General features: G+C 42.1%; 1 protein-coding gene across 2 annotated transcripts in view; it reads right to left on the bottom strand.

Moving 5' to 3' along the window:
* Positions 1-1,060: 1,060 nt before the first annotated feature.
* RXFP2 (relaxin family peptide receptor 2) overlaps positions 1,061-24,607 on the bottom strand; it is a 390,074-nt gene continuing 366,527 nt past the window's right edge. For both annotated transcript variants that reach the window (XM_068265019.1, XM_068265023.1), the window contains 8 exons: positions 20,676-20,747; positions 16,524-16,595; positions 11,344-11,412; positions 9,565-9,636; positions 7,869-8,098; positions 5,580-5,990; positions 5,028-5,246; positions 1,061-1,566 (listed from right to left, as the gene is read on the bottom strand). In XM_068265019.1, the coding sequence (XP_068121120.1) occupies positions 1,298-1,566; positions 5,028-5,246; positions 5,580-5,990; positions 7,869-8,098; positions 9,565-9,636; positions 11,344-11,412; positions 16,524-16,595; positions 20,676-20,747 (1,414 nt within the window). In that variant the 3' untranslated portion in view covers positions 1,061-1,297. The remainder of the gene's footprint in view (positions 1,567-5,027; positions 5,247-5,579; positions 5,991-7,868; positions 8,099-9,564; positions 9,637-11,343; positions 11,413-16,523; positions 16,596-20,675; positions 20,748-24,607) is intronic.

Below are 24,607 nucleotides of genomic sequence, written 5' to 3'. Positions count from 1 at the left end.
GTAATGCCTTGCCAAACTTAATCAAGACAGCTCCAACCCTGGACATGTTTAAATCAAAACAGGAAAGCTACCTGTATAGTCTGGCATTTATGATCACATAACTTTTCCCCCTGTACACATCACTATGTGCTGATCTGAGACAAGCTTATGTGATATGGGTCCTATGGGAGAAAAGGGCTTTACAAATGTTTCATTGTTGTTGACCATACGTTTTTAATATTTGGCATGCTGTCCTTTTTCTATTATCATTCACATCGCAAGTTTACAGGATTTGCAAATTACGGCATTCTGTAATATTATTTACATTTTACACAGCATCACAATCTATTATTTTCAAAATGGGGTTGTACTTGACCAGATGTTTGCTGGTCGAAACGCGTTAACTCATCCTGAGATTTGTTATCTGGCTACACAAGTCATCTGTGTAGAAATACAGTAGATTACAGCTGCATTAGCAAAGTCCATTTAGCTTATACCGCAGATATTTATCCCTTGTTTTATAAAACGAGACAAAGACGACATTTCTTCTAAATAAAAAAAGTAAGAATGGAATATAGAAATAGCTCTGAGTAGAAAAGCAGTTGTTTGCCATGTCTTGAATAAACTGTATGTTCTCCTATAAGGAGAGTATAGTCATTACATTGTATGTCATTGAATCTTTACAGACTAAAGCTTCAAAATTCTTCGCTTTGAAGGAAAAGCACACAAGATGTATGAAAATAAAGGCTGAACACAACATCCAAGAATGGAAGAAAACCAGGCCGGGATTTTTGGGAAGGCTACAAAGGCCAGCGCCTCGGGCGGCTACAGGCCAAGGGGCACCTGGACATGAAGGAGGGGTTATTACATATGAAAGAGGAGGGGAAAATTGGGAGCAACTCATGAAAAAGGAAACTGATGCTCAAAGGAGCTGTTTATGAAAGAAAGGGTGCTGGTGTACATGGATGATACACATGGAAGAGGGGTCTGCACATGGAATGGGAGGGGAGGGGTGCTGTGGCACAAGAAAGGGAAGTCACAACATACTTGGCCTAGGGGCACAAAAAGTATAAATCAGGCCTTGAAGAAAACCCATTGGCTTTACTTGTACTTTGGGATAATGGTAACAAAAATGGCTCCAGTAAGAACAAGGCTTCTCCAAACAGTTCAAGGCAATCTGAATAGCTTTGATCTCCATCTTGATCTCCAGAAGAGCTACATGTGGACTCATAAATGTTTCCAAAACATTTATATTTAGTTTTCCCCTTGTAAGGAGAAACAGGTAGTTGCTCAGGTTATCTGAAGGTCCTGTCTCATATCACGTTGTTTTAATGACCGTTTCTCCGAAAGACTTTTTATGAAGGAAGCCAAGTTTGAGGGTGGAAAGTTGGACTATAGGCTCCTCAGTCCATACCAGCGAGGAAGATAGACTCTTGCGCTCATTCCTGAATAAGGATCTCCTGCGATGTCTATGTAACAGCTGCTTCAGTTTCTCCTTGAAGAAGCTCGTAGTCAGCGTATATAAAATAGGGTTTAGGGCGCTGTTTATTGGCAGAATGAATATCACAATCCAAGAGGTGACTGTGCCTGTAAACAACGAGAAATTAGAACAGACTGAAGCTGTTGGTGGAACAATACAATTACAGAGCATTGTGATTTCTTTGTTACACTACAAAATAACAATAGTAAAATGCTATATGCCTCATAAATGTAGAGCTCCGTGATTGGTTAAGGGGATAATTTCATTTAGGTAAACTCGATTTTGTATAGCCTTCACTGATTACATTTTTTAAAACCTGAAATGGGCCAGCTGTTTTATAGTTTGCCTTGTGTTTTGTATCCTGAATAAATTATAGGTAACGTATAAAATCAAACGTACAGTTTACCACCTTGTGGGCTGGCTAGTTAAAAGGATTTAAAGATTTTAAGATCTGCTCGTATTGGAATTGCAAATTAGATTGTACGCAAAAGACATAAGAAATGACTGCTTTAGATTTGCATTAAAGGTTCCTAGATATAAAACTGAAGGCAATAACAATAGTTAGGGCCTTATACAAAAAAAAACTATGACACGGAACATGAAGTGGTACCAGCCTCAGTGTCTAAAGTCCAGCTCCTCCTAGTGTTATCAGCTTGAAATGGCACTACATAATGTCACCTTCTACCAAAACTACGGCACGACACTGCAGTTTGGGGACACTAACCACATCCCAAAATTCTCTGTACATGCCATTGTGTGAGGCTTTGCATTGCTCTAGGCTAGTATTTCTCCAAATTAGCACAATCATGTATCAGCTACAGCAGGGGTGCCCATCAGTAAATTGTGATCTACTGGTACATCGCAAAGGACTTCTGGGTAGATCTCACACCACCTGCCTGAGTGACATATGCATACTCTGTCTCTTTGACTTGGATGAGCTTAATGCGATATGCTGTCCTGAGGTCTTGCACAGCAGTGCAGAGGATTATGATGTTGCAAAATGGGAAACCATACATTAGATGCATTACGTGCTACTACTGCTAAGTACGATTTTTGCTGGACACCGAGCATGATTTTGTCAGCATGGTATCATGACGTTATTTGGTCAAGCACTGTTCTATTTGACTTACTGTGGAGGACTCTATGATATGCATCTAATTGACTGACGGCTTGTGGTAATCACTAATAGACTGCTACTTTGATTTACATGGTAGATCATTTTCAATTTGTAATTTTCAAAGTAGCTCACAAGCTGAAAAGGTGTACACACCTCTGAGCTATTGGTAGTGCCTAATCTTCTTCAAACGTCAGTGTTAGCATACATTGATTTTCGACTGAAATTTTATTATAACGATTAATATATTTAATTTACACTTTTCTTCACAACATTTCTTTACTATTTATATCATGCACTTTTTTTCATGATTGATGTCCTTTGAGAACCAGAAAGTCCTCAGCTTCATTTTTATTTGTCAGTTTAAAGAATAACTACATGCGAGAGGAATATGGAGGCTGCCATATTTATTTCTTTTTAAACAATACCAGTTGCCTGGCAGCCTTGCTGGTCTATTTGGCTGCAGTGGTGTCTGAATCATACCAGAAACAAGCATGCAGCTAATCTTGTCAGATCTGACAAAAATGTCAGAAACACCTGATATGCTGCATGCTTGGCCAGGGTCTATGGCTAAAAGTATTAGGGGCAGAGCATGAGCAGGATATCCAGGCAACTAGTATTGCTTAAAGTGGATCCGAGATGAAAATCTAGCTTTAACAACTAACTTGTCTATATATTTTATCTAAAGTTTAGATAGCAAATCTAGCTGCAAACGATGATACAATGAGAGCAGCCATGTTCTGTTTGTCACATTACACACAGGCAAGCAGATAGAATCTCCTGCCCTCAGCCTGTGACAAATTCACTCACCTCTCCTTCTCCCTCCTTCCCTCTGCCTCTGAAATCTCTGGCTAGTAACCTCCTCCTGCCCAGACTGAGTTCCCATAAGCCCTTGCTACAGTGCCAAGGCACTCTGGGGAAGCTGTGGGCGAGGCTTGTTTAGTTTATAGCGAATTAGAGTATTAAAACAAAAAAAAAGTATTTGGCTTGCGGAATGCCCTATAAACTATATGAAAGGAGCACAATTATGCAATGAGTAAAAGTTTATCTCAGATCCACTTTAACCAGTTCACCCCCAAGGGTTTTTATCCTAACGGACCAGAGCAATTTTCAGTTGTCAGTGCTCCTCCCTTTTATTCCCTAATAACTTTATTACTACTTATCACAAGAAAATGATCTATACCTCGTTTTTTTCGCCACCAATTAGGCTTTCTGTGGATAGTACATTTTGCTAAGAATTTTTTTATTCTAAATGCGTTTTAATGAGAAAAACAGTAAAAAAAGAAAAAAAATCATTATTTCTCAGTTTTCAACCATTATAGTTTTAAAATTAAACATTCTCCTGTGGATAAAACAAACACGTTTTATTTGCCCAGTTGTCCCGATTATTAAACAGTTTAAATGATGTCCCTATCACAATGTATGGCGACAGTATATTATTTTGAAATATAAGTGTTCTTTTTCTGTTGTGTTTTTTTATCCTGGCCATAATTACAAGCCCGTATGTAATAAATTAAAATTAATTTCCCCCCCATAAAATATAAATTAACAAATCTGAGTCCCTAACCCTAAGGCAACTATTTATTTATTTTTTTTAGCTGATTTTTTTTTTACAAGTGTTTTTTTTGGGGGGGGGGGGGGGGGGGCGGGGGGGGAGGGAGGGTTGGAAGTGTAATTTTATTAAGATCTGTATGTACTTGAAAATGAATGTATTTTGTAGGTGTAATATACTTTTTGGCCACAAGATGGCGCTAGTGAACACTCATAGGAAATGTTCACTTTTTTTTTTCTTCACTTTATTTAATTGTTACATTTCCTGTTATTGTGAATGGACGTAGCCGCTGTTCATGGTCACGTCCATTCACTCCAGGCACTGTGATTGGGTAGAGGACCGTTCGGTCCTCTTCCCCAATTACCCAGCACGGAAGCCCGACAGAAACAGCGGTGGTAGCGGCGCACACACGGCGGTAGCAGCGGTGGGAACGCGGAACGTATTAAAACGTCATGTTGCTGTTAATAGCGGTAAGCATGACGTTTTAATACGTTAGGATGTCAGTAAATGGTTAAAAGGAAATACATATGGCAGCCTCCATATTCATCCTGTTCCAATTGTCCTTTAGAGGAATACCGGTGTCTTTCCGTCCTGCTGATCTGCTGCCTCAAATACTTTTAGACATAGACCCTGAACAAGCGTATGCATATTAGGTGTTTCTGACATTATTGTCAAATCTGACAAGATTAGCTGCATGCTTGTTTCTGGTGTGATTCAGACACTACTTCAGCCATATAGATCAGCAGGGCTGCCAGGCAACTGGTATTGCTTAAAAGGAAATAAATATGGCAGTGTCCATATTCTTTTTACTAGAGTTGTCCTTTAAGCTTACATTAGGGCTTCAGCCTGGTGCATTGTGGAAATTGTTGCATAAATATAATACTTGGTTCTATTGAATGTACCTGGGATTTCTACATGAAACAGGGAAAGAATCTTCAGAAGAAACACAGGAATCCAGCACACGGCGTCTGAAAACACTATGAAGAAAAACCTATTGGCAACAGCGACATCCATGTGAATGTGACTGTGGACATCTGAGGTCTGTAGAGCCGTCTTCTGGATCGAGCAGAACATACTGACATAAGAGAACACGATGATAATGAAGGCCACCAAATTCACTCCTGTTGGGACAGAAAATTATAAAACAAGTGAATTTGTTATAGATGTTTCACACAAGCATTTCTGCAGAGTTACGTGTAAAAGGAAAGCCTGTAGAACGCAATCACATTCATTTTTGCTGCCTCTACTTACTGGTTTAGGAGTACAGGCAGCAACCATAGCCACATCTATACATGGTATGGCTTATACATGAGTATATATGGTAAGCCAGGTGCTAATTGGTTTTAGAGTGCTTGTATTCCCTTTTTATGTCATTTTTTCTGAACCCTCAGAGCATTATGGATAGATTTTATTAACTCACAGGGGAAGAGGTGACTATCAAAAAAGTAACTTACCTAGAAATATTCCCAATGAGTATCCCTTCCCACCAGCTTCTTCTGTCTGATCAGGATACAAAGGGAAACAAACTCCATTTTTCCCATAGTAATTTCCAAAAAAGTCTTCATCCCAAAATGGAATAACTGCTATAATAAATCCAATGACCCATATAGTCAATAGGGTTAGAAGAGTCTGCCGCCGACCTGGGCGCATGTTGCTAAAAGGAAATACAATAGCTAGATATTTCTCCAACGTCAAATAGGTCAGAAGCAGCACGGACACTTCTGTGGACAGCATGGCTAGAAATCCAAGGCTTCTGCACTGTAGACTTTCCATCCATAGCAGGGCATACTTTTTATACTGTCCCCGATATTTCACATCAAACACTCCAATGAAGAACAGATAGACGCCCATCAGACAGTCAGCACCTGTGGGAAAAATGTACGAGCTTTAACCTCCCTGGCATTCAGTTTCTGCTGAATTTCTGTGCAAAAAGTGATCCAATTAATTTTCATAACTTTGTTTCCTGTAACTTGCCCAAATGTGTAAATGAAGGGTCTACATTTTGAGTACTGTATATACTCGAGTATAAGCCGACCCGAGTATAAGCCGACCCCCCAACTTTTACCAAAAAAATGGGAAAAATGCTTGACCCGAGAATAAGCCGAGGGTAAGAAATGCAGTGGCCCTATGGTGCAACAAAGCATTGTGTGATTGCAATCACATACATACAGTCATAGTTACAAACTTTAGTTACCCAGTAGTTGTTTCTATATTTTTCTGATTAGTGTCTGCACTGTTTCTGAGTGCTACTGGTATACTTTGGTGGTCCTGTAAACCCCTGCCTGCCAGAGCAGAAATTGTAGCATACCACTTTGTGCCCCCCCAAGTGTCCCAGTATCCCCCAGCATACCGGTATGTACAGTACTTGGCAGACTTGCAGACTTTCTAGCATTCCTCTTTCTGGTCCCCCCTTTGAGTGTTCTATCCCACCGCATATGTACAGTACGGTACTTGTCGTCCCATCTCTCCTGGTTACCAGCCCATGCTGTGGTCACATGATCACGTACAGCATGGTGATCATGTCTAGCATACCTCTGTGTGGTCCCCCGAGTGTTCTATCCCCCGGATATGTAACGTATGGTACTTGTGGGTTCCATCTCTCCAGGTTACCGGCCCACACTGTGAAATCCCCTCTGAAGCTTGTTAGCTGCAGGCTCGTTGCTATGACCTCACAGTGGCGCACATGATAAGAGGCGCCACTAGAGGGTGTCATAGCGACGAACATGCGGTTAACAAACTGCTTAGAAAATTTCACAGCGTGGGCCGGTAACCGGGATGGAAGGAACCACAAGTACCATACTTTACATATGCGGGGATAGGACACTCGGGGGACCACACAGAGGTATGCTAGGACGTCTGCTCTGGTGGTTGGGAGTACGCGGTGTACGCGATCATCACAGCATGGGCCAATAACCAGGAGAAATGGAACCACAAGTACCATACTGTACATATGCCAGTTGATCGGACACTCGGGGGGACCACACAGAGGTATGCTAGGACAGCTGGTCCTGTGGGCAGGAGTTTTACTGTACGCGATCACCACAGCACAGGCCAGTAACCGAGAGGAACAGAAGTATATACATATGCCGGGGACACTTGGGGGGGGGTGCATATGCAGCTGCGGTCTTTTATGTTGCGGTGGATGGTACAGGAAGGGGGGAATCTGCTTATGACTCGAGTATAAGCCGAGACCCCCACTTTTGGGACACTTTTTTGGTCTCAAAAATTCGGCTTATACTCGAGTATACACGGTATAATAAAAGCTTGAAACACAAAACCATGTAAAACAAAATTACATTTAATAATCACAGAAAAAAGAAAGGGCAAAAAGGGGAAAAGCCAGGGCAAGAAAAGAAAAATTAAATTATATATATATATATATATATATCTACATTAAAAAAATATACTACTAAGACATCTCCAATTTCTGTCTAGTCAATGGGTGGAACAGACATGTCGGGACATGTCTGAAGAAATCCTATACTCAAAGATGGCCATTAGTGGTACAATATGTTGATCCAAATTTTGGAACAATTCTTTTAGTCTAATCGAATTTCTTATCATTCTCCTCTCAGTGGGCTCTAATGATCGTTTCTGATCAATCACAACAATCAAATCGCATGGTTGATTGTTCGGGATATTGGATAATTCATGGGGGCACCTTAACATAGCATTTGTTGACATGTCAAGCATAGTCTGAAGCAGTCCTTACTCTAATGAACATGAAAAAATAATGTACTCACAACACAGGATCTTTATGGACATGGTGTGAGTCTTGTTTTCTGACTGAATAAATGACCTCATTCCAATCACAAAGATGTTCCCGAAGCAGGTGATACCGGCAATCACCCAGACAAAGACCCGGAGAATGGTGTTGGCCAGTAAGTTCTCGAACGATGAGATGCCGTCTGTAAGTGGTGTACAGACCCGTACATGAGGTGCATAAGAACAATATCTAAATTTTTTAAAATAGCTTTCAAGAAGAGAAAAGAAAACATAATTTCAAAGTCAAGAAAAATAGGATGTTCTTTTCTTAGAAAATAAATAGTGAATACAAATAATAGCTACTGTGACACGTACTAGCTGGCTAGTGGACTACGGGGGAGAAGATGAAAGGAAAAGTGTTAAAGTAGAAAGCCTGTTCTATTGTAACATGGGAAAAGCAGAGCTTTTGTACAAGCTGCTGAATAAATATATATAGAGCAGGATGCAGAAGGAAACTCTTAAATTCGGCAAAAGAGAAGGACACAACCCTGGTTGGTCTACTGGTATTCATTATCCAGTATGTGAAGCTGTATTGGAGCAGCTACTCTGTGCTTTATACACCTTTATTGAAGATTCCTTTTTTTATGGAGTTTGACTGGACCTCTTGAGAGCCGCTTAACCCGCGTAGACATTCAGCCGTGGTGTTACCATGCCTCAGTTTTCTTTAGATATAGTTTCTTTCTCACAAATTGATATTCTTATAGCTCTTTTTTTTATAACTCTTTTTTTTTAGGGAAAGCTATGAGTTATGTAGGTCAGAGGTTCCTAACGTTATCATTTCATATGGTGATATTGGCCATATACTCTGTACTGTGGGGAATATCACCACTAGTATTGTTTATTTATGCAATACTTCATATTTGTTCATTTCTCATACGCTCCTTTATGCTTTTACTGTAATCGATTAAAATACTTATATAGGGATAGATACAGTATATATATATATATATATATATATATATATATATATATATATATATATATATATATATGCTGTATACAGGACATTACCATTAATGCATAGAGATGTGGCGAACGGTTCCCGAACCGTTCGCCGGCGAACATCTCTAAATCCATGGGCCTCTTACTACTTCCGGGTCGCAATGACCTGGAGTAGTACGCCTGCGCTGCCCAGCAGTGCACGTCCTAAATCACGCTCCTGTTGCCGGGCACTGTCTGTGCATGTGCGTGACGTCATGAGTGACGTCATGCTCATGCGCAGAGAGTGCCCGGCAACAGGAGTGCGATCTAGGACGCGCTCCGCCGGGCAGCGCAGGCGTACTTCTCCGGGTCATTGCGACCCGGAAGTAGTAAGAGGCCCAGAGAGGTTCGCCAGGCGAACTGTTCGGCCCATCACTGTTAATGCATACATTTTAGGTTCTAAAACTTGATTGGGTATTGATTGGGTATGCTTCCTAATGTACAAAGCGGCAGCTTTTTTATTTCTTGCTTAGATGTCATTAATTTATGGACAAATGAACATACTGCACATGCTTATGGCAAAATACCAACATGAATTGCTTTATAATAAAGTTAAATTGATAGAAATACACTTTTAATTGTAAAACTGCTTTCAGGTGGTTAGCATCTGCCTTGCTTGGTGGAAAACAGCAGTAATAATGGCAATACTTGTTGTAAACAATTGTAAAGCTGCTTCTCCCCAAAGATACATACATGTGAGTCAGATTCTTCATTGGCTGAAACATTCTTGTGCTGATATTTGGAATTTCAATTTTTTCTAGAGCTCTGTAAAAAAAACCAAATCAAATATATTTTGAAATGGATAGTGTATTTATCAAACAGATAGAAAATACGGAGGTGTAAATACAAAAAGAGAGGGTTTGCAGTATGCACAGCATATATTTCAAAAGCATTTCCAAATGTGGAGTTGGATAGTGTACTGTTTAAAGAGAACCTGAGATGGTTCGTGGGGAGGAGGGGGGCGGGGGCGATGGGTCACAGAGGCATGGTCTCTGTCTTATGACATGCCTCTGTGTCCCCCCACCACCGCTCTCTGCCCCCCCCCCACCTTCACGCTATGACCCCCTGAGATTACCGACCATATTTGTCGCTATCTCGGAGGGTAAACATGTGGGAGAACGTTTTCCCTGTTCAAAATGCCAGCTATGGGTGTTCCTGCAGGGTTTCCAGAGCGGCCATCGGGCAGCGCTCTCTCTCTCTCAGGCTAAGCCCCCTGCTCTCCCTGCATGCTGGGAGAAAGAATCAGTCTCTCCTTGCAGCGTCGTGTCCCAGAGGTCACAAAAGTGAAAGTGGGCCACCGTGGTTTACAGGAGAGGTGTAGAGTGGCGGTTTTGCTGGCTACCTGATCAGCTCAAAACCCCCTCCCCCCCCCCCCGATCTGGTAGCCTAGTTTTTTTGTATTTCATGAGCCCACCTTAGGCTCTTTTTAAAGGTGTTGCTTCTGATGTAGGGTTTGAGCCTCTGACCAGGTTTCGAATCCCTGCTCAAGCCAGTATGTAAAACCATCAGCAAGGAGTCTTTGGGCAAGGCTCCCTAATGCTCCATGTCAACCCATGGAGTGGATGCAGCTCTTAAGCACTTTGAGCCCACCAGGAGAAACACACAATACAAATGTTATGTGTCTTGTCTTTGGGTAGACGAACTTTAGACTGTCATATTGACTAGCACATTATTTGACCTGAGGAAGCGGCTTACACCATGAAATGCGTTGTCCTAAGTGCTTAAAAACATTCTGAAACCTTTTATTATATATACTGTGAGTCTTACCTAACACCGAGAATTATTGTTTCCTTTTTTTGGGTGCCTCCTGCATTTGTAACTAGTTTATCCTAATACCCCTACATTGGTAGGGTACTCACCCCACAACTGTGGTGTGAACTTTTTTTCTGTAGCAGCAACCGAAACTTCCTTTCGAAAGGCCGAGTGGGGATGGTTTTTCCCCAAATGCTCATACTAGTGGATGTCTCTGGAAGAAACCCATATTTGTGAGTATATTTCTATCGTCTTACATTATACCCATTACCAGGCGATATTATGCCATAGCAAGCGCCTGGTGTCCATGTGTCCTTTTGTCTTTACTAGTACTAAAAGCACTTACTGAGCTGCAGTTGCTCTGTCCAACTACCAAAAAAGTGTGCTCATGGCCGAATGACATCTTTATAGATCCTTTTCAGGGAGAGCTTTTGTAAAGATTAAAGGTAATACTGAGAATCCCCTATGAAGAGATGGACTAGTCCAAAAGCTGTCAGATCTGTCAGCTTTTTAATGCCTAATGTGTAAGTGACAGCTACATAGGAAAAAGGTAATTTATAGTGCATTTTACTCTGAGAAATGTGCATTCTATATGTATGTATTTTAAATTTTACAATTTTTCGTGATAACGGTCCTTTAACTAGGAACTATAAAAACTACTATTAAAAATTACATAAAAATATAAGTTACAATGATTTTGAACTGTTCAATCTTACTTACAAAGAATGGAGATGCGGTAATGTTTCAAACTGTTCAGTACGAAGTGACAACGGGTTGTAACTGAGATTGCTGCAATACAAACATGTAATAAAAGAAAAGTGTACAGTTAATAATACTTATGCAAGTCATACAAGAACTTCCGCAAATGTGTTCGCGAACATGCAAACCGCCATAGACTTCAATGGGCAGGTGAATTTTAAAACCTACAAAGACTGTTTCTGTCCACAAAAGTTATGGAAAAGTGTTTCAAGGGGTCTAACACCTGGACTGTGGCATGCCAGAGGCGGATCCATGCCAAAAGTCCCGCCAAAAATTACGGAGTTGACGCAAAGTCAGGTTTTAATCCCTAAAGGGCAGAAATCACATTACATTCCTACAAATAATGCACTGGAGTGGTATTGTGCCCGCAACTTAATGTAGCAACAATAGCAATAGTACTGTGCACAGCTCCGAGTGTCAGTGGGCTGTGGAGTGTCACACACAGAGAAATGCAATAGTACTATCAGAATACTGTGAAATAATAATGCACTGGAGTGGTTCTGTGCACGCAACTTAATGTAGCAACAGCAGTAGTGTGCACAGAGCGCTGGGTGTCAGTAGGCTGTGGAGTGTCACACACAAAAAAAAAAAAAACACAGGATGTACAAGCCCTCAAATGGGCTATTTGGGGTGCTTTCACAGCAAGTGAGGAACAAGAACACAGGCCTAGCTAATGCTTTCCCTACCTAACGATCTGCAGCCAGCAGAGAATGTGTCCAATATGGGCACCACAACTGCTTTTTAATAGTGGGGTGGGGGGTTCAGGAAGGGGTGCTAGCTGATTGCCTGCCATGTGTCTGCTGACTGTGAGGTAAGGGGTCAAAGTTTGGCTCCATGATGATGTATAGGAGGCGGATCGAACACGCCATATGTTTGCCGCGAATGCAAACAGCGGACGTTCGCCGTGAACTGTCCGCTGGCGACCTGTTGGGGCCATCTCTAGTCATAAAACACTCTATAGCTGCAATAATTAGGAATTAGAAAACTCAGAGCATATTCCATTTCATAAAGTACTTGTATATGATTACCATAAATTAGATAAAACATGTTATCTTAATTTATGTAGACCCCCAATAGGCCAGTGACAAATTATGAACTGGATTCATTATAAATCAATTGAAATGTCATTTCTGAAGTACTGCGCTGTGAATGACAAGCAGAGCCGTTGAAATATCATCACTTGGGATGAGTTTCCAAATTCTGTGGAATTCCAATTTCCGAGTTTCCAATCGTAAATAATCTTTTTGCGGCATGCTGAAATCAGAATTCCATACAATACCGCATTACCGAGAAGTGTACCGCGGTTGTACACATAACAGCATACATCTGCAAAGTTTAGCAGATACTGTAAAATATAGCAGACTCTGCAAAAATATGTTGACGCTATATAAATCCAATAAATAATAATAATAATTCATATCCAGTAAAGGAAAACTAAATATAGATGGTAAAGGTGATATAGCAGATGAGGTGTTCTCATACTGTTCGGACTCTACTTTTATTAATGTGTTTCTGAGTCAGAAAATACTGAAGGTAAAATATCAACAGAACAACCAGGACAATGACATTTTTATTAGATGACATTTACAGTAGATGCAACCTCCTTAGATTCCTGACAACAAGAGACAGATTGAGAAGGTTCCATCCCAAGATCCTCATGGGTTGTGTGCATATCTTGTATTTAAATTTCAAAGTAACTCAATTATCACTTTGATGACCATATCTCAGGTAGTCCTTGTCTAGAGTCTGGTGTTGCAGGAGAACTCTTTCCTACTTCTCGTACATCTCAAAAGTTATTCTTGGAGCTGTCCAACCACTCTTTCAAAGAGCTTTTTATGCTATAATAAGTTTGACTGTGTTGTTTACTGCCATCTTAACAAATTCACTTAAAGAGAACCTGAACTGAAAATAAAAAGTCAAAATAACCATACACAGGTCATACTTACCTCCTGCGTAGTCTACTACTCAATCTCTTTCTCCTCTTCTGCGTCCCATTTATCCACTGTGATCAAAGGATTTCTCCGTCCTCCATTTTAAAAATGGGCATTACCCCCTAACAGCTTCCTGGTCAGAGCACTGTTAAACTGTAATATCACCCACTTGAGCCATAGGGAAACACATGCACATTCAGTTAGAACTGACATCTGCTAAAATATAACTGTCAGAAACTGGTATATTTCAATTCTGACAACATATTGTCAGAACTGGAAGGGATCACTGTAAGAAGAAAATGGTGAGCTTCTGAGAGGAACCGACAGTGAGGTAAGTATGTAATATTCATTTGCAGCTACGTCATGTGTTTATTTTAAATAATTTTCCTCGCTTCAGGTTTCCTTTAAGCACAGATTTGGTGGAAATCTATTCAGGAATAGAGGAGGGTGCTCACGCATATTATATTTATGGTAGAATAGGTAAATGATCAATATCTCCCTAATATCTTGCATCCCAAAGAGCTGATCTCATATCAGCAGAACGTTGATCAAAATTGATCAGAACAACAACATTGTAAAGGTGGCAACTAGTGATATAATTTGCCGAACCATCGTTTACGATTCTTTGTATGAACGATCGGAAATTATTATTTGGAACCACTAATGGAGAAAAATCTCCTAACCAATCCGATCAGAACAAATCGATTTCATTAATATCATCAGATTGGTTTGGAGATTTTTTTTAATTAGTAGCCACACATGATCATGTCTGATTGTTCATATGAATAATCGTCTGTAAAGAATCGTTCAACAAATTGTATTGTTAGTGGCCACCTTATGGTTGGTCAAGTTAGAATGTTATCACTTCTCATCTAGAGCTTTTGTCTCTCAACAGAGATCAACAAGATGTTAAAAATGTCGTTATGATGCAAATGTAAAGCACTTGAAATTGGACCAGTCAAAATCCTCAGTTACTGCTTTTATTGGTTAAGATAAATGTAAAATGTGTATCAGCTCGCAGCTATTAGCATCCCATTGATCATCTCTAGTTCGGAACTTTGTACATATGGACTTTTGTTGGCATTAGGGTGCCCATTAACGTTACAAATTCTGCGGCCGCTCAATTATTTCCAATCGCCACAGTAATAAATGGAAAACGATCGGTCGTGCCTAGTAACAGCCCAATTCACGCTAACCAATCTGATCAGGTTGTTAAGAAAACGCTGAAAAATGGATCAATTACATGAATCTGATCGAACTAGCTAGCGGGAATTCTGATCAATTATTGCGGCAATTGAAAACGATCGGTCGGCCCAGAATTGTACCATATATATATATATATATATATATATATACACATACATAAATAAATATATATATATATTTCTGATTCACACACACATGCTCATTTTGTCTACCAGGTTGCAAGCCTGGGATAGCCCCACTAGTGGCAGGGAGAATGGGAGACACCACAGTATGGTTGTTGAAGAACAGGCTGAGGTCATTGGCAGGCATTAGGCAGGCCTGCTGCATTACATCTGGGGTTTGAGGCAGGCAGATGATGATAGAGATGGCCCGAACTGTTCGCTGTTGAACAGTATTCTGTGAACTTCCGCTGTTTGCATTCGCGGCGAACAGCGAACATTTGGCGTGTTCGAACCACCCCCTATACATCATCATTGAGCTAAACTCTGACCCCTTACCTCACAGTCAGTAGACACATGGCAGCCATTCAGCTAGCACCCCCTCCTGGACCCCCCACCCCGCTATTAAAAACCAGTTGTGGTGGCCATATTGGATTCATTCTCTGGCTGCAGTGATAGTGATAGCAGGGTCAGACTTGCTGCAGATAGGTAGGGAAAGCATTAGCTAGGCCTGTGTTCTTGTTCCTCACTGACGTCTTGCTGAAAGCACCCAAAATAGCCCTTTTGAGGGCTAGTACATCGGTCTCCTGTGTTTTTTTTTGTGTGTGACACTCCACAGCCCACTGACACCCATAGCTGTGCACGCTTGTGGTGCTTGGATACCCCCGATCACAGATTTAAGTGATCACGATCACGACCCCGCCCACTTCCGAATTGGTCGTGATCATAATCACGGATAGAAATGGATACCTGACTTTAACACGGTTTTGAGTCGGATTACCGCATGGAACCCAGAATCACGAATAGCCTTTAACCACTTGAGGACCACAGTGGAAAACCCCCTAAAGACCAGGCTAATTTTTGTGAAAATGACCACTGCAGCTTTAAGGCCAAGCACAGCACAGCACACAAGTGATTCCCCCCTCCTTTTCTCCCCACCAACAGAGCTCTCTGTTGGTGGGATCAGATCGCCCCCTGGATGTTTATTTGATTGTTTATTTTTAAATAAATGTTTGTTTTTTAAAATAAATTTTGCTATATTTTTTTGTTTTGATATATTACCCCCTCCCTCCCCCGCAAGCCAATCCGCGTGATCAGCTGTCATAGGCTTCAGCCTATGACAGCTGATCAATGCCAAGACACAGGAGGGGACAGCCATGAGACACGGCTGTCCCCAGTACAGCACTGCTGCTGATCGCAGCGCTGTACTATGTAATTAGACGGCGGTTTCGCTGTCTAACAGTCTCCCGAGCGGGAATCGCCCCCGAGCAGGAAATGCATACGCAGCCTGCGCGCGATCTCCTGCAAAATGCATCCCCAGGACTTGATGCCAATTGGCGTTAGGCGGTCCTGGGGCTGCTGCCACGTCCATCGGCGTTAGGCAGTCCCCAGGTAGTTCAATTGCTTTCAAACTCTGTTTTACATGAAGTGATGCATCATGTTTTTTTTACATTAGAAATAGCAATTATATATTTTAAAAGGTCTGTAGGTTTTTTTGAAGCGAGATATACAGCCTGCGCTGGACCCGGGGAAGGTAAATATTGCAGGCTGCAGGCGCTACTGTGCCTGTGCCACAGCTTGACAAATTGTCGGCTGTGGCTTCGGAGGGGCCCAGCGAGACATCCGTGGGACGGAGGACGGGAGAAGCCTCGATAGGATCCAGAGGATTCCCCCTCCTGTGGTAAGTACCCCAACACGGGCATTTTATTTTTTTGTTACAGAGTCTCTTTAAAGAAGTAGTGCTAAAACTCCACTGTACCCACAAATAAAGATTCACTGAAAAAGTTGCACAAACATCCATGAACATAGAAGCGTATAAGAGTTAAAGTATATAATTTATACTTACAGCTTTTGCAAGTGTTTAAGCTCCTTAAAGCTGGAGAGAGGCACTTCAGTGATTAAATTATTGGACAAGTCTCTAGGAGTAATACATAAAGACGTTTTGGTAAAACGCTCTCGTTCAGGGGCTCAGATCGCTGAATTGCAGTGAAATAAACTTTCTGTAACAGCACATTAATGTCACAGGTTTGTTTTCTTAATTGCTCATATTTTATTATTACCCTCTAGGGAAAAAAAACACATTTAACTGGGATTTGTAATTATTTCCTAATTGCTACTTTGCATATGCAACAAATTGTACCAGCGCATTCTGGAAAGTGTGTCAAAAGAAAATTGCTGAAGGAACACAGATAACAGGCAAAACCGGAAGGATTTATGTGAGGCAAATAACAATATACAAGGGTTCCCTAGCAAGCAGTATAAATTAGCATCCTCTTATTCCAATGCTGAACCCTCCTGGTTTGCTCACAGACACCAGTGCAATCTGACATTCATCTCCAAATTGTAATATTTCATAGACTCAGGCTATTCAGTGAATATGAATAACATTAGCGGGTTACTTTATATGCTTTTACTTCAAATTTCTTCATTTCAATATGACTTAAAAAAAAAGAAAAATTAGAGCTAAAGTTAAATAAAGAAAGCAGCTCAGCATTAAATAATGTTTGAATTCTCACTTCTTAAAGGACACCTTAACCAAGAGGGATACGGAAGCTGCCATATTTATTTCCATACTAACCATTGCAGTTGCCTGGCTGTCCTGCTGATGTCTTTGATTGCAGTAATATCTTGATCACACACCTGAAACAAGCATGCAGCTTGCAACTGAAGCCGAATAAAATTAAAGGGGCACCATGGCGAAAAATTGTAAAATTTAAAATATGTGCAAACATATACAAATAAGAAGTACGTTTTTCCAGAGTAAAATGAGCCATAAATTACTTTTCTCTTATGTTGCTGTCACTTACAGTAGGCAGTAGAAATCTGACATAAGTGACAGGTTTTGGACTAGTCTATCTCTTCATAGGGGATTCTCAGCAAGGCTTTTATTCTTTAAAAAGTTATTCCATAAAAAGGATTTGTACAAAGATGCTCGCCGGCTTCCCTGCTCCCTGCACAGTTTTTTGGCAGTTGGACAGAACAACTGCCATTCACTAAGTGCTTTTGAAAATAAATATAAATATATCCCTGAGAATGCCCTATAAAGAAATGGAGTAGTCCAAAACCTGTCACTTCTGTCAGATTTTTACTACCTACTGTAAGTGACAGCAACATAGGAGAAAAGTAATTTATGGCTCATTTTACTCTAGAAAAAATGTACTTCTTATTTGTATATGTTTGTACATATTTTAAATTTTACAGTTTTTTGCTGTAGTGCCCCTTTAAGTTGGACGTCAGTCAGAAACATCTGGTCAACAGGTTTGTTCAGGGTCTATGGCTAAACGTATTAGAGGCAGAGGATCAGCAGGACAGCCAGGCAACTGGTATTGTTTAAAAGGAAATAAATATAGCAGCCTCCATATCCCTCTCACTTCAGTTGTCCTTTAAAAAAACAACATTTTACAGATACAGCTACCTATTACTAAAGGACACAGCTGTGAGTAATGGTATCCCCCTTCCTGCTCCTTAAAGTGGATCCGAGATGAACTTTTACTCATTGCATAATTGTGTTCCTTTCCTAGGATTTATAGGGCATTCCTCAAGCCAAATACTTTTTTGTTTTTGTTTTAATACTCTAATTCCCTATAAACTAAACGAGCCACGCCCACAGGTTTTCAGAGAGCCTTGGCATTTTCAGACAGTAGCAAGGGTTCATGGGAGCTCAGTCTGGGCAGGAGGAGTGGGAGGTATTACTAGCCAGAGATTTTAGAGGCAGAGGGGAGGAGGGGGAATTAGGTTTTTTTTTTCAGATATGCCTGCCTCTGTGTAATGTTTACAAACAACATGGCTGCTGTCATTGTATCACAGGAAGAAATAATGATATTCTATTAAAGCTGTTTTCAGCTAGATTTCCTGTGTAAACTATCTAAACTTTAGATAAGATATATAGACAAAGTACTTGTTATTGATAGTTTTTCATCTCGGATCCGCTTTAACCATAAGGCAATAAGAAGACTCCGGAAGACCCAATACCAACCCCCTGGACTGCAGAGTGGTGAACAGAGTGGGGTGGAGCAGTAGCTCACCTCTCCACACTCCAGCTTTGTGATCTCCTTTCAGCCTTGTCCAGCCTACCATCTCCATGGTTCCAGCGGTGTCTCTTATCATTTGACCTGTTGGTTATGCGATGACAGTTCCTGATGGAGCCATTGAGATTGCTGGGGATTCTGGGGAGTCTGAAGGAATTTTGTGTTACTGGAGTGAATTACCTGAAGTGAGTTACCTCTCTGCTCACCAATCACCTCTCTGCTTCGCTTACCATATCTGACTACCTAATAATGTGTGTGCGTGTGTGTGGTAACTAATACTGTAGGTGTGCCTCTAACTACCTAATACTGGGGACCCCTCTGGTTAACTAATACTGGGGGGCACCTCTTCTGGCTAACTAGTATTGGAGGACTGCCTCTGACTGCCTTATTGGAACACCTCTTGCTACCTATTACTGAGGGACACCTTTGGCTACCTGTTACATATTAGTAATAGGTAGACAGATGTGTCCCCTAATTAGCAGTATAAGAAATTTCTGTTAATTCCAAGCAAGAATTGAGTAGCCAGATGTGCCCCCCCCCCACATAATATTAAGTAGTCATATGTCAAATCCTCTGTGGCGGCATAATAAATTGCAGTCTTCCATTGGACTGAGAACCTCCAACTTGCTTGAGTACCCTTTCACCCAGTTAACTGGACAGCCGAGAAGCGAGCCCAAATTAATTGCTCAACCTTGAGCCCTGTGAGGCCTCAATCCGACTCTGGCGGCAGCCTATGTGCAGAGTGGAGATAAATAATGCTGCATTCATGGACGTAACAATAACCCTGGCAACCTCTACCAGAGAACAGAACACTCTCTGCTGCCATTCGCCGGCTCCCGATCACGTGACCTGCATGGGGTTCGGGGACCAAGGGAATCCCATGCTATCATTTTTGCAGGGGGGTACCTATTAAATTTAGTTATGCCCCTGGCTGCAGCGCTACCACCTTCCAGCCCTGCCTTGCAGGTTATTGGGCTCTCTGTGCGTTTTGGCATATATTGGCCAGCTGAGGCCGCCATGACTGCCATTATATGAGGCTGCTCTGAGTAACATTTGTACTTTATGTACTGGTATAGATTATTGATTGGTATATTTATTTCTGGTCATGTCCTCCATGGGCCATGTCAGCGAGCTATTTTACTCCCCGCCCACAAAATCTGAAGCTGGAGCCGCCACTGACATTTGTGCACCATGCCTATTGCAGTCGCTGTTCAACAACTCTGTCACTGACTGATTGTCACTATTAACATAGTGAGAGTGGAGGTTTATGTGCATGGAGAAGGGGCAGTGCCAAACAGGATTGTTAAAAGTTTGGTATATAACTATTGTATTCTAAAAAAAAATAGTTTTTGGACCTCGCTAACAGGGCTGTTTAAATCCGATCCGGGAGACATCCGGATAGTTCTATCCGGATATCTCCCAGTAGACCTGTGCGGGGCGGGGGGGGTCAATCTTACCTGTCTGACGTCTTCTTCAGTCTGTCCCTCGGCGCCTCTCACGATGCGGCGGTCACATGATTACAAACACTTCCTCCTTACGGGTTGAAGGAGGAAGTGTATGTAATCACGTGACGCGCGTGGAGCGCATCGTGGGAGGCGCCAAGGGATGGACGAAGAAGATGTCAGACAGGTAAGATTGACCCCCCCACCCGCCCACCCCGCACAAGTTTACTGGGAGATATCTGGATAGCAACTATCCGGGTAAATCCCGGATACGGATTTGAGCAGCCCTACTTGCTAATATTACAGTAGTTTTTTATATATTTTATTGGTAGGGTATTATTCTGATCTTTGAAATATTTCTTTGTGCATCTGGAGTGTTTTTAACCCATGATTTTGTTGTCCAATACACATGTATAATATTTTCCATTTGTAAGGCTCTCTTTTGCTAGACTGATATACAGTAATTGCATATACACATACACTATCATTAATAAAAAAATCGCATTACAAATATGAGAAAGGTCTTACATTTCTACTAAACTTCTGAGAGATGAAAATATGCTTTCTTTTACTAAGCTGATCTGGTTCCCGCTCAGAAACCTAAAGGAAACATAAATCACATGAGGAAAGCACATAGTGATAATATATTGTGGCAGAGATGTTATCAGGTGACAGGACATGTCTCTAAAGGTGGCCAACTGGCCATACATCAATCGACTTGGAGGCCGGTCGACCATCTGATTCGATAATTATAATCCAATGAAAATTGGTGCCACCAAGAGCGTGCCCGATCGTCAATGAGACCAATTTTGGGCCAAACTCTGCTGCATATATCGATGGGAGAAACTGGAAAATCTCGGGACGACATGCTCGATTGGGTGCACGGCGGTAACGGTGGGCGATATCAAACAAAATGGATATTTGCTAGGCAGGCAGGCTCTTTGCACAATTCATTATATAAATGTAAAGTATCCTTGCAGTGCGTTGGCTGGCAATGTGTATTTTTAATCACTGTGCATGCACAAGCATTTTGCTTCGGTTATAGCAGTGATCTGCAAACTTGGCTCTCCAGCTGTTAATAAACTACAAGTCCCCCAATGCATTGCGGGAGTCTGACAGCCACAGTAATGATTCATAAAGGCAAATGCATTGTGGGACTTGTAGTTCCTTAAAGAGACACTGATATTATGATTTGTATGTGTAGTACAGCTAAGAAATAAAACATTAAGATCAGATCCATCAGTCTAATTGTTTTCAGTACAGGAAGATTTAAGAAACTCCAGTTGTTATCTCTATGCAAAAAAACCATTAAGCTCTACGACTTTCAAAGTCGTGGAGAGGGCTGTCTTCTGACTTGTATTATCTCAACTGTTAGTGAACAATTTTCTTTTTCTCTGCCAGAGGAGAGGTCATTACTTCACAGACTGCTCTGAAAGAATCATTTTGAATGCTGAGTGTTTTGTAATGTGCACATATTAGAGAATGATGCAATGTTAGAAAAAACACTATAACTGAAAATAAAAATATGAGAATATTTTCTTTGCTGCTAATCTTCTAGTAATTATTCATAGTACACAACCAATTCATTATATCATATATATTTTTTTCGCTTCAGTGTCTCTTTAACAGCTGGAGAGCCAAGTTTGCAGATCACTGGGTTATAGCAAGTGAGAAAAATGAGACTTAACAATTATGAATCATATTAGATTGAATGACAAATAAGTCTTAGGCAGGGAACACACTTGACAGTTTTCGTGCGCGTTTTCTGCACAGAAAAACTGAGAACTCATGTTAATCAATGGGCTAGTGCACACTTACTGTGTTGTTCGCACGCAGAAAAAAACCTGACATTCTGCATGATGACTCTGCACATTCTGGCAGTTTTCTCTATCAATTACATCAGCTGCTGTGAAAAAACTTGCGCTTTTTCCTGCAACTCTGACCACTGCCTCGTCCAACTGATTCCTAACTACAAAAGACAACTTGAGAACTCCAAGCCAGTTCTTAAGACAACTAAGAAGTGGACAACGGAAGCAAAGCTAACACTGCAGGCCTGCTTTGACTGCACCGACTGGCCAGCCCTTGCACCACCAAATGGCGACCTTGATGAATGGGCAGACAACATCACTTCCTACATCAATTTCTGCGAGAATATGTGCATTCCGTCAAAGTCCTACAGAGTGTATCCCAACAATAAACCCTGGTTCAACAACAAGCTACGCCTGCTACGTAGAGCCAAGGAGGCAGCCCACAAGAGCGGCAATCTAGAAGAGTTCAGGAAGGCCAAAAATACCCTCAAAGAACTGAGAGCGGAAAAAAGAAGGTTCTCTGATAGACTGCGACTGAGCCTCAGCTCAAACAATTCACGCGAAGTCTGGAAAGGTCTCAAGGTGGCAACAAACTTCAAGAGCCCCCCTCAACACACAACTCCCAGCGCTAAGCTAGCGGAAGATCTGAACAGGTTCTACTGTAGGTTTGAGGACAACCAAGTAAACGTACCCCAGAACCAGGTGCCACTTGCCGTGACCTCCCCGATTCACACTAGCCCAGGCCCCCCAGCCACACTGAGTGTGGCAGAGACCGAGGTACTGAGACAACTCAAGTTACTCAACCCTAGGAAAGCAGCGGGCCCGGATGGCGTGTCCAACCTCTGTCTAAAAACCTGTGCGGACCAACTGGCCCCAGTCCTCTCCTCCCTGTTCTCACAATCCCTAAAAGAACACAGGGTTCCCTCCTGCCTAAAGATCTCAACCATCATCCCCATCCCAAAGAAACCTGGTGCCACTGACCTAAACAACTTCAGGCCTGTCGCACTTACTTCAAATATCATGAAGGTCTTCGAGAGGCTGGTTCTTTCCCACCTGAAACAGACCACAAAGGATTTGATGGACACACACCAGTTTGCCTACAGGGCCAACAGGTCCGTGGAGGATGCCATCAACATCAGCCTGGAGCACATTCTGAGCCACCTAGACAGACCAAACACCTATGCCAGGATCCTCCTCTTGGACTTCAGCTCTGCCTTCAATACCATCAGCCCTGACATCCTCTGTGACAGGCTAGCCCGCCTCAATGTGCATCCCAGCCTCTGTGGCTGGCTGAAGGATTTTCTAAAAAACAGGACTCAGGCAGTCAAACTTGGCACCTTCTCCTCGCAGATACGAGTGACCAATACGGGCGCCCCCCAGGGTTGTGTCCTGTCCCCTATGCTGTTTTCGCTGTACACGAACTTCTGCACCTCAACAAACAACTCGGTCCAGGTCATCAAGTTTGCGGATGACACCACCATCCTTGGCCTTATAGATGGGAGTGACGAACGAGCCTACCGCCAACAGATTCAGAACATCTGCAACTGGTGCAAGGAAAACAAGCTGGTTCTGAACACAGCTAAAACCGCAGAACTGATTATCGATTTCAGAAAAGGCCACCCCGTACTCCCCCCGGTCCTCATCGAAGGTACCGAGGTTGCCAGGGTCCCGCACGCACGTTTCCTAGGCACCACCATATCCAGTGACCTAAGGTGGGAGGCAAATGCAACAATGATCCAGAAGAAGGCCCAACAAAGACTGTATTTCCTACGTCAGCTGAAAAAGTTTGGAATGTCGCAAGATATTATGACCTGCTTCTACTCTGCTGCCATTGAGTCAATACTTTGCTCTTCCATCATCGTATGGTATGCAGGGGCCTCTGCGAATGTCAGGTCCAGATTACAAAGGGTTATTAAGTCCGCGGAGAGGATCATCGGTACTCCCCTTCCACCACTCAACCTCCTCTACTTCTCTAGGCTGCGCTCTAGGGCCGCTAGGATAGCAAGAGACCCCACTCACCCTGGTAACTGCTACTTCAATCTTCTCCCCTTAGGCCGCCGCTACAGGTCCTTACTCACCAGGACCACCAGACACAGAAACACCTTCTTCCCTCAGGCCATTGATCTCCTCAACCTTCCCTCCGAATCACACTCCCTCGCTCCAGCGTTCACACCTGGGTAGACGCCCGCCGACGTTACATCTCCCTAAGGGGTCTCGACCTACTAAGTACTCTATTGCCTTCCTGCGCTACTGTTGCATATCTGTTAGTCTACATTACTATATATCTTGTCTTGTGTACTACTTGAGCTGTCTGTGCTAAAAATAATTCCATGTACAAACCCTGTACTTGGCCATTAAACTTGATTCTGATTCTGATTCTGAAACACACTTGGTGTGCAGAAAAAGTATGCAGAAAAAATGCCCGTGCAAAACTGAAAGTCAAGTGTGTTCCCTGCCTTAGGCTACTTTCACACTAGGACATTGCCTTCCCTGCAAAAACAGGATTGTGACTCAATGAAGGGGAAAAGTCGCATTGCACGTCATGCCTGTGGTTCAGCTTATTGCAGCAAAGCATACAGCAACTATTAACCCAGCTTTAAGGCTCCCTGCACACTGCAAATCCGTTTTCCGATTCCGATTCCGATTCCGTTT

The sequence above is a fragment of the Hyperolius riggenbachi genome, chromosome 2, assembly GCF_040937935.1.
Source record: "Hyperolius riggenbachi isolate aHypRig1 chromosome 2, aHypRig1.pri, whole genome shotgun sequence".
NCBI lineage: Eukaryota > Metazoa > Chordata > Amphibia > Anura > Hyperoliidae > Hyperolius > Hyperolius riggenbachi.
This window is presented reverse-complemented; position numbering and strand designations above follow the sequence as displayed.